This window comes from Channa argus, chromosome 19, assembly GCF_033026475.1.
Source record: "Channa argus isolate prfri chromosome 19, Channa argus male v1.0, whole genome shotgun sequence".
NCBI classification, from domain to species: domain Eukaryota; kingdom Metazoa; phylum Chordata; class Actinopteri; order Anabantiformes; family Channidae; genus Channa; species Channa argus.
Genome location: NC_090215.1, coordinates 18,910,967 through 18,922,183, shown reverse-complemented (window position 1 = coordinate 18,922,183; position 11,217 = coordinate 18,910,967). Strand labels below are relative to the sequence as shown.

Below are 11,217 nucleotides of genomic sequence, written 5' to 3'. Positions count from 1 at the left end.
TCGCGTTTTTGTTAATGCCACAGCACCAAAGTGTTTTGCATATACAATATCATGGAGAAAATTATGGTACCCTAAAAATTAAAACAAGAGCTAAAGACCTACATAGAGGCTTTTTGTGAAGTTTCTGAACAGAAACAAATTGCTAACGTGAAGATACAAAAATATGAGGGTAAAAATATTAGAGTACCAAAAGTAAACATTATGGATAAATATATATTACTGGATAATACAACCCCAATTCAAAAAAAGTTGGGAGGATATGTAAAACGTAAATAAAAACAGAATGCTATCTCATCAACCCATAAACATAATATCAGATGCTGAAACTGAGACATTTTATGATTTCATGGAAAATATTAGCTTATTTTGAACATCTAATATGTCGTCATCCTCCTCCTACTTTTTTGAATTGGGGTTGTACTTATAGATGCATTTTTGTACCACATTATGTCCTGACTGTTGGTTAAAAATGAATAATCACATTAATGTAGTGAATTAAAAGTAAAAATGAAAAATAAAAATATTCAAGCAAAGTAGGAGTAGCAGTTTTAAGAGCAAATAGAGAATTCTGTTGGAGAATTATTTCATTCTTTATTTATTCTTTTGTTTGCAGCGTCGCACCAGCTGTTTCCTATTTGACTGATTATACGGCGGTCGCGGCTTTTGTCAGTAGTACGTCGTGTGAACCCGAGAGTAAAACGTTTCTACTTTTGTCATTTTAAAAGAAAACCGTGTGTAAACGAATTGTCTTTGGTTTTCGGAAGCTGGGGAATGTTTATCGTTTATTTTCACCCCTCAGCTGTGTTTTATTTCTGACTGGTAGAGCAAGAACGCAAAGGTGGAAATGGACGGTAATGACTTTGTCTTCCTCATTTTCCAAAGTTAATTAAGAGCATTTCAGCATTTCACTATTGAAAAACAATAGGAGAGAAATATAATTTTTTGTCAGTTTGCTATCAACCTGCTGCTTTTTGCAGATGGAGGCAAACAGCCGCACGCACTTGGGGGTGGACCACAGAGAACTCACCATCCCAGACCTTTTTTCTACGTCCAACCGCCATCTCAACCTTACTACCTCTACCAGCATTGGCAGATGAACAATCCATACAGTCACTATGGTCTGCCTGGAGGTATTAACGGGTTTAACCATGATTTGTTTGCTTGCAAAAGCTAGAGTTGATTGCCTGAAATCTGTTTGCATTTGTGTCTCCAGGTTTTAACTTTGGCCGTCCCTGCATGCACCCGTACCAGTACATGCAGTACCCTGGCTTTATTTTCCCACCTGCTATGATATATCCAACAGATTACAGGCGAATGTTTGATTCCCGCTTCCCTGCTCCCACCTGGGGGGACGTCCCTCGCCAGCAGCAGCAGCATATGCAGCCACAGGGGCGTCGAGAAATGGCGTGTTCGGAGGCTCAAACTGACCCAAGCGATGCCATAACCAAGCTCATCGAATGCCTGGACAAAATTCGAGCCAGTGAGCTGCAGGGAGCCGAGAGAGAGCTTGATTCGGGTGTGGCCTCGCAGACCTCGGGGATGTTTTCCCCAGAGGGAGAAAAGAAAAGCGATGAGCAGGTTGCAGCACCTGATAATAGTCATTTTGACTCTCCAGCTGCGACTTATATTAACTCCACCGCAGCGGAGTACGATGGTGAGACCAGCCAGAGGAGCATAGAGGGCCTCAACTCCCAGGAGTGCTGGTCGGGAGGGCTGGAAGAGGAACTTCCCCTCGATAGTTCCTCTGTTCATGAAGAGTGTCTTGAGAAGCCAGCGGGAGACGAACATCTAGCTCATGAGAGAGAAGAGGTCACAAGTATCCAGTCAGATATCTTAGTGACCAATCAGAGTGTTCCCCGATGTGAATCTGAAGAGCTCCCGAAGTCAGCACCACCACTGAGGCCTTCCTGTTCTTCCAGTCAGCCTGTACATAAGGAAGCTAAAAGCAGCGACAAGATCTCGAAGACAGAACCTCAGGCAGCATCTTTTGATGAAGTCAAATACGATCCAAGCTACCAGATCCTCAGGTTGCCCTTTGAGAGCGTTTTGACACCGGGGGCTGGTGGCGCTGGCTCTCTCTCCTCCCCTGCGGCCCCCTACTACTACAACTACCTGTCACTGCAGACCACCCATGAGCGGATGAGCGTCCTCAGTCCCTCGCTGGATGAGCTTTCCTCCCGAGATGAGATGTTCTCCACGGATCTGGAGGATGTGGATCTCTTCCCGAAACGTGTCTACACAGGCAGGAGGCTCGCCGAGGTCGCCAGTACGTCTTCTCCTCAGGCTGTTGAACAAGTAGAAGAAGTGTGGCTGCCAGGTTCAAAGATGGTAGTATGCACCTGCTGCGGGAAAAGCATGGCAAAGGGGACGAGCAGGAGCAAAGTCCACAGCTCCAAGGACTACAGACAAGAAGTTGGTGAATCGGAAGAAGAGAGCAGCTACGGCAGAGGGTGCGAGCAGCCAATCCGAGTGGTTGTAAGGAAGCATTCCGCACCTAGGAAATCTCATTCTGTCCCACTGAGACATGCAACGAAACCTTGGTATAAAAGGGGCCAATACAAAGATCAGTCAGATGTAGTTGACCAGGACAATGGTCGTGACTTCTGCAAACAGGAGCCAAATGATGGTGTGGTTCGGGACATGGCTGCTAGTGAACCACACTGTAGAACGTGCCAGGGTGAGTACGTTTATTTTGACTTCCTCACTTGGAACACTTTATACCTTCTTGGTGAGAATCACCTCTGAAATGTGCCCTTAATCCATCACCTGTCTCACAGATGGTCTCTGCAGAGAAGACCTGACTGCTGCAGACCAAGGCAGGTGGGGAGAATGTGACATGATTCCAAGGAGGCGACAAACTGCTTCTCTACAACAACAAGGTTAAAGGACTGGTCAACTAAAAATGAAAACTGATACTCCACTGTAGGAAAATGCAACATGAATTTCCATCTTTGTGGTAATTTGCAGCTGATCAATGATCAATAGCTTCCTGCTCATCCTTTCAGGGGTTGCAACAGGGGAATGTGTTCGGCACGTTGATTTGGCATGAGTTTTTACGTCTGATACCCTTTCTGCTGCAACCCTCCCATTTTATTTGGGCGGGCACCAAGGTGGGCCTTGGTGGCTAGGCGGGGTCACACCTAGTCGGGTGGGATTCGAAACTGCCTCCTTCTGCATCCCAATTCAATGCTATACTGGTGAGGCACCAAGCCCCTGGTATATTGCAGCTGTGATTGTTGCTGTGTCAAAATTTGTTAAAACAGCATAAGAGTGTAGTTTTGGCTCCAAATTTGTACATTTATTCCTCCTATTTTGCTGACATGCTGATATGTACCAACATGCAATAGTCTAATGCAACACTGCACACGCAGAATTATTTAGAAGATCCACATAACTCATGCACATGGAGTATATTCTGCATACCTCACATATCATGCGCTGTCAATTTTGAATCTGTAGTACTTCACTTGGTATAAATAAATACTGAAATTACTACATAGATGGTTTGTAAGGAAACTGGCCCCTGGGCACAGACAGCAGAATGGCCCCTCTTAGATGCCACATGGCAAGTTTGTTTTTTAGTTGTAATGTCTCTTTTGGGCCATTTAGCATCTGTTTTTGTCATTTTAGGTCTTATTTTTAAGACCTAAAATGGTTGCGTCTGCATGTTATGAGTTGCAGCAATCCATTGTCATATTTTTAAAATTGAGCCCTTCATGATTTGATCATCTCCTATTTGACAGAGATGAGTGCCCAGAGGAAAGTAATATACCACAGACCAAGAGGTGAGGAAAATGACGACGACGATGAGCCACCACCGTTGCACTGGGACAGAGGTTAATGTTGTTTTTAATGTTATTTATTCTGCAACTCTGACAACTGAGCTTATTAACTGACCTTTACTGTTGTTCATCTTGAAAGGCTCTATGATGAGAGAACCAAGACGCTAATGTCCCTGGATTGACTTTTGAGCAAAGTGTGTTGAACTGTAGGTAAAATCGTAAACTTTTTTTTTATTTTTTTGTGTATGAATCCCAATTTTCTTCAATTAATTGTTATTGACAGTTAAGTATTAACACTTGGTAAAAATGTTTTCTTTACCTTTGTCCCCAGGTCCCCACAATGGTGTAAATGTTTCAGGATAATGTGTTTGAAAATACTTAAAGCACCAGGTGAAATGCACTGCACGTGAACCCTCTTTTTGTTAAATAAAATTTAAAAAAAAATGTAAAAAGTTTATATGGTGACACTGCCTTTCACTATTCATCATTACTGAATTTCACCAAAAGGCAAATGGTGTCAAAGATGTCGGTGTGTCACAGTTTGGGGGCCAGTCCAATAAAAGAGTCATTATTTAAGCTTTATGTTGACTTGTTTAATTTTGTAACAGCTGATTTTGTTTTGAAAATTAAAAAAAAATTGACGTGTTGCTTAATTACTGGTTGAAACCATGGGTGGTCTGGACAGCTGGGAGCAGTACCCAGCAGTTTTCAGGTTTGAGAAGGTTTAGGAATTTAATGGTCTGTGATTTATATGTTCATCAGGCAGTAAATTTTACTTATTTTAATGGAGGCTTGCAAATGTATTTGAATAGTTTTTGCATGTCAATATGAATCTTTGTCAATAATGGCTAAAAGCTGATACATTTATGAAAATGATTGGATCTGTTCTTTGAAAGGAATTGAATAGTTGACCAATTGAGTCATTTTTCAAGCAGACATTTGATGATTCTTACTCAAACAGGTGGATTTGATTCTTTTCTGTTTAACATTACTGTAAAAACTTTATTGGATGAAAGAAGGAATTTTTCCAGATTTATTCTGACAATTAATCCAAATTATCAGTTAATACCAAACAACTGTAGATTAATTGCAGTACTTTCATATATTATCACCATCATCAGTGGCTGCACTTTAACAGTTAGTGAAAGTTGAGGCAGCAGTTATTAATTTTAAACAGAAAAGCTTTTTACTAAATACCAATAAACCAATAGAAACAGGAGAATGTGGTGTTGTTGCACTTTGCAAACTAGATTGTATGTGTAGATATTAAAATATAATTATAGAATTTATTCTATTAGAATTATAATAGAATAAATGTCTGGATGTCCCCTCCTAAAGGTGCACTGACCTGATCCCCTCATAATCCATACACCAAAAACCTTTTAAAACACCACAGATTTTATTAACTTTTCAAATCAGCAAACTCATAACATGTTTATTGTTCATGGACAATACCATCTGCAAACGTAGAGGTGTATCAAACTACATCTAAACACAAGGCATGTGGGTGTGAGCTTTGCACTTTAGCTTTGCCCAGCTGTGAATGATACGACCAGTGACAGCAGGAATTCAACGCAGATGCTAAAAAGGATGAAAGGTTTGACTTTGAGCCTTGTATCAGTTTGTGCAATAACCTGTCCTTCCTCTTCTCTCATTAAGCCAGCGATGACAACAGGCCTCGGGTATGTTTTATTAATTAGAGCCAATCAAGTTCCCATCTCCTCCAACTAAAGCTTCAGGTCACAGAAAATTGATCCGAGACGGTGCGTTTATTTTTATTTCCCATCTCTGATTAATTGTCAGCCTTTCCTCAGGTGAGTGGATGCACCTCAGTGGGAGGGAATCAGAAACAAGCGTTTTCCATTGGCTTTAATTAGTCGTGTCACCTGGATCAAAAAACTAGCCAATCGGTGGAGCAGGAAAACCTATATGTGAGTCCATGCCTTTGGTTTCCAGGTTAAACCATGTTAGAAAAGCTTTGTTGGTTTGATAGCAACAGACTTTTTGGTTGAAGGTGAGCTTCTTCAGCACTTATTTTATTGTCAAAATACACTGAAACCTCCTGATATAACAAACTTGCTTCTCATTTCTTTGCCAGATATGGAAGCAGCTACATCTACTTTGCAACACTCTTGTGGTCTGGGCCCACCGCATGGAGCTCAGCAGGCCCAGAGGCCTAATCAGCCAGCTCCAGGACTAGCATCAGGAGCTCCGTGTCCTGAGGAGCAACACCGACCACACCAGCAGCAACAGCACCAGCAGCACCACAAACCTTTCTTCTACATACAGCCATCGCAGCCATACCTGCCCATGCAGGGTTTGCAGTGGCCTGTGCCCATGCCCATGCCAGTGTCCTACAACCCATTCTATGGGTATCCAGGTTTAGGTGAGTGCTGCCAAATCACCTGTTGTCTTTATTTAGGAAGCTGAAAATTCAGAAGTTATGCTGCATGTTCTGTTGCAATGGTTACTACCCTCTGAAGCCTTTTCTGTGTCGTGTGTACAGAAATTTTTAAAGCACAAAGTTTCCAGTAAATGCTAAATATTTTGTATAGTTGATGTTAAAGATCTGCAAAAATACATCCTGTTCAGTGCTAATTAGCAAGTTGGGTGAATATTATTGAAGATCATTAGCCAGTGATGGCATGTAGCACAAGCCAGCAGTGCTGCAGGATGATTTTGTTAGCTGTTGTCTTCCTCTTGTTTTGCTGCTATGGCTCCATTTAGATTTATTTTAGTAGTTTACCCTTTTAAAATTTTTAATTTTTTAATCACACATGGACACTACAACTGTCAGAGGGGAGAGATTACCAATAGAAAATAACCACATATTGGCCATAATGTAACAAAGTCCTAAATCCAGTATGATAAGTTTGTCAGGACCATGATTGGCTCTCATATAAAAGTTCATTTGCATAGAACCACTACTTTTAGAAGACTGGGTCGAAATGTTAGTCTATCATTTAGTGAGAGCTTCTTAAATTTATGCTTTCTGTCATTCAAGGTTATGGCATGCCAGTGATGCCCCACTATCAGGCTAATCCCTGCATAGAGCCCCCTGGTTTTGTTGTACCCCATACCCACCTCCATCTCATGGACTACAGGCGCATGCTCAACCCCCAGTATTACCAGACCATGGCCTACCACTCCCGCAGGCTCCGCTACCAGCGCAACGGTCCCACCAGAGAAATGACAAGCTCTGAGGTTCAAACCGAGCCAGTGTCTGTTCCCCAGAGGACCAGTACCCCAGGTTCCAGTGACATTGAAGCCTTTGGTGTCCTCCCAGCTTGCAGCAGTGACTCCACCAGTCATTCACTCTCACCAGTTTTGGCTGCGCAAAAGGGTGATCATTCTCTGGAGCTCAAGGACATAGTGCCCTCTTCAACAATGCCCCAAAATGGCAGCTTTGTGATTCAGACTGAGGAGGTGAGGATCGAATGCTGCACCACACCAGTGGGACTGCAGCTCCTGCACTCTCGTGAGACCGCAGAAATGTCCCACAGATTTTCTGAAGATGTTGTCCAGTGTAGCTCAATCCTCCAAGGTCATGTGCTGGAGGATGAGGGATTGTGTGCTTCTTCAGAGCAGTCGGAGCAGGCACTCCAACCTTGTCCTGACATCCTGTTAGGTGGGTCATCCAGTAGTGGTGAGAAGATTGCAGCTTTGGATGAGTCCAAGAACCAGATGAACCCTGAGACATCTAACTTATCAACTAATAGTGGATTTGAGGTGACAAGGAGTGAGAAAGATCCAGGTAACACTTCCAAGGGCTTTGACTTTAAAGTTGTTCGGCTGCCTTTCGACCCAAAGTACCTGAATGAGCTGCAGAAGATGGAATCCACAGTTTGGTCAATTGAGGACACTTTGGTTCCCTCTCCTGGATTGCTGATCCAAAACAGCTGCACAGACTCTCCTGATGAGACAGTTCTTGCTGAGGTGTCCACAGATGTGCTGACAATGAAAGAAGTGGCTCCTACAGACGAGGTTGCAACTATTCAATTGGACAACATGGTCCCCACTTTGGAAGCTCCTGGGGATCAGAAGGTGTCTGAGGGTGATATATGCCCTATGATGGATGTTGTAGAGGAGGGTCTTGCAACCAAGTTGACACACACAGCAGAGGTAGATCTTGCACATAACTTGTTGTTGTTGAATTCCCCTCTTAAGGGAGATGGAATCAAACAAAGACGAGAAGCAAACATCCAGGACCACCAGGACACTTCATTTGAGTCCTTACCTGCCTACCTCCCCTCCACCAGCTGGCTTGCTGACTTTGATAGTGTCTACTACTGTAGCAAGATGCCACCTCCCAAAAAGCAGCGCAAACCTCAGGGCAACCGCTGCATGGATGTACCCAGTCAAAGAAGAAAACTAGACCTGGAATACAAAAAACAACCCACTGCTCCTAAACCAAGAGAGAGGTACAAACCTAAAGGCAAAGCAGACTGGCGAAGCCTTTCTGATCATGAATGCTGCGTTAGCAGAGGTTTCAATGAGAATTCATTTTCCCCTTGCATGTCTAAGATGGAGAGACTTTGCTCCAGATGTCAGGCAAAACGCAGGATCTGCACATCTGCCAGTCCAGGACTTGATGGCCGCAGCTTGAAGAGAAAAGCCGCTCCCTTCCAGCAGTGGAACGATGCTCTTTTACCAACATGTGAGACATGTAAATCTCACAACAAGAGACGTCTGATGAGAAAAGGCTCTAATCCTGATGTTAGAGTTTCTTATCATGGAAATGACACTGAGGGAGATTCCTCAGAAAACAGCACATGTCGCACAGGGCAGAAATGGAGGGCAGCCGAAGATCCCAAGCTTGCAGACCTCAAAAGACCACTGGCCTGCAAGCAGAATCTTGAGCGGTTTCCTACAGCCATGTTCCCAAAGCTGAGGGAAAAGAACTGTGCGTGTAAAGAGCAGCAGCATCAGCCTGCTGCTCGAGAGAAGCTGCACCACTGTCCCCACAGCAACGCCATCCGAGAAATGGATGAAAACTGTGCCACACCGGTGTCCTTTCAGGACAAATGGAGGAACAAGGATCCGATTTATTTGACTCACAGGTGGCAAACTGGTGAGTAGACTTTTATACCGGGGTGGGGGTTTGTCACATCAATTGACACAACTGTTAATTTGTTTATCAAATTGTTGAGGAAAATGCCCAAAATGTACTTGTACACAATCTCAACATTAGTGGTTTCCTTGACACTTTGTGCAACATTTTGTAGCTGATCAGTGAACATTTTCATTCAGGTGATCACTGTTCAAAGCAAAGTTGTCATGCTTTTGATGGTAAGTCAGTGCTGTTTGCAGCTTTATAAATGTGGTGGGTGAATGTAACACGGTACAGGAAACGGTTAAGTACAGTTTTACAAGCTACAAGACAGATTATAGCAATTTATTTGTATAGATCCAAGTCCCAGGAACTAGTGAGTTTGTCTCTTTTTAATCCAACAGTTTCTCATCCAGCAGAGAAGGCATGGAAAGCAACGATCCCCAACGGCTCAAACAATGAAGCCAGAGCACAGAACAAACACAAGAAATCACAATCACAAGGTTTGATTTTTGACTCCCTCTCAAAATCATACGCGCTCACTAAAAGTTGGCAAAAGGCAAGCTGTCAAATGCAGGATGAGCGACTACCAATGGACATAACAAAGCAGAACCTCCATTTGTACAGACATCGTTTTTAAAGGTCCCGTTGTTGATGTTTTTCCAGGGTTTATTTAATGTAAATGAATATGGTTCCCTAGGTGTGAAACTTGTCCTGACATCTAAATGTAAAGTTCAGGAATAACTTCTTTGCTGTGTGGTAAATTGAGTACAGTCAAAGGAAAGTCATTGTGAATGCTGAGACATTGAGTTGCATGTTTGCAGTTTGCAACTTTTTAAAATTACACATGCTTTTATAGGGAGAATATACAGTAATTATCACAGTATTTTAATTATGCACAAATGAAATGCTTCAAATTTTCTATAATTTTCTGTCTCTACAGGAACTCGAAGAAAAGACACCAGATGCTGACTTGCACTAGAGCACAATTCAAACTGTAAAAAGCACTTTTTATAAGATGGACACTTAACTTAAAATATTTTCACTGAAATATATTTGTAAAATCACTATTCACTATTTATTAAATTAAATAAACACAGCTTTGTTATAACTTTGCCTTTGTCTTACTTTAAAACTGCAATTTTTTCACCTGCAGGTCTTGTTGTTTTTCTTCCAGTGAAGTTTGAGGAATAACTATGAAGTAGCAGTAATTTGTCCACTAGATGGAACAGTTTCTATATAAATCACAAAAACTATTCAGGGGATAAAATGTGAAGCCTTAGTTTTATCTTTTTTTACTTGGAATGATAAACTGTCAGAAATGATTCATAACTATTTCATACAAAACTCTGGATAAAGCTGAACATTTTCATGTTGAGACATGAATCTTCCTCCTGTTTGGCAACCTATTCCTTCCAGTGCACACAGCTGCATCTCTTAAGCATTATATCAAACCCATCTTGTGTCTGAGTAGAACAGGTGACAGTTTTCACCTCCACCATCAGTCACTTCGACAGTCTTATCTGTGAAGAGTGTCACTGACTCCAGCATGTTCAGGTGAGTTGGTCTCAGTGCTTCCTCAGGGTTTGATTTAAATGTACAGCATGGACTCTGACAACAGAAGCCCCACATTTAGAAAAAACAGGTGCAATATCTGAGTGTAGTAGAAATTTCCCCTCTTCCTTATTCAAGTGTTACCAGATCTTTGAAGAATTGAGTACAGGACTCTGTGTGATAAACCATCTCAGTTGAATGCATGTCAGTCAGATTGACAGTCTCCATCCTTTTTTAGGTTCTGTTCATGCCAGTTGTAAAGCAATAAAATCCTTTTGTTGCACCTTCTTGTTGACCTTGTGACCCCAGGACCCACTATCTACTACATTCCTTTGGGCCTTATAACAACAAAGTGCCTAAAGTAACCTTAAGCATTCCTCTTAACATGACACACCCTGTGACTTTTTGTCCCCTCTGTGACCTCTTTAATAAGCCCACCTTGTTTGCCTGTTTGCTCATTATCTAACCACATGACTAAATGTAGTCTGTTCCCCCACACCATCATGTCCAGTAGCAAAATGTGAAGTAACTATATCTAAAAGGATATAAACTATATACTTTTTTCCTTCTATAGATGAACTGTCACCAAAGCGAAGCTGCTACTTGTGTTTGAAAACATGAAAATCTACTTTGTCTCTAAAAGCAGAGTGTGGATTGTGAAAACATTCCTGTTGTTTCCTCATTTTTATATTTGGTTGTGTTTTACTAAGCTGGAGATTTTTTTAGTTCCTGCAAGACTTTCTTTGTTAATGTGGAGACCTGAAATGTCTGATTTCACAACAGGGAAAAAACAAACTGAGGGATGATTTTCTGACTATTTGAGTTGCAAGG

At 42.0% G+C, this 11,217-nt stretch overlaps 1 protein-coding gene across 1 annotated transcript; it reads left to right on the top strand.

The window, feature by feature from the left end:
• Positions 1-495: 495 nt before the first annotated feature.
• Positions 496-3,994, top strand: buc (bucky ball). Its single transcript, XM_067486476.1, has 6 exons — positions 496-851; positions 978-1,130; positions 1,214-2,677; positions 2,778-2,879; positions 3,744-3,836; positions 3,922-3,994. The coding sequence occupies exons 1-6, from the start codon at positions 845-847 to the stop codon at positions 3,948-3,950; spliced, it is 1,848 nt and encodes a 615-aa protein (XP_067342577.1). The 5' UTR covers positions 496-844; the 3' UTR covers positions 3,951-3,994.
• Positions 3,995-11,217: the final 7,223 nt, after the last annotated feature.

Excerpts from the sequence above, each read along its gene's own strand:
- buc (XM_067486476.1), top strand. Across the intron at positions 1,131-1,213 it reads TCACTATGGTCTGCCTGGAG|GTTTTAACTTTGGCCGTCCC; the intron begins GTATTAACGGGT and ends TTGTGTCTCCAG. Across the intron at positions 2,880-3,743 it reads TGCTTCTCTACAACAACAAG|AGATGAGTGCCCAGAGGAAA; the intron begins GTTAAAGGACTG and ends CCTATTTGACAG.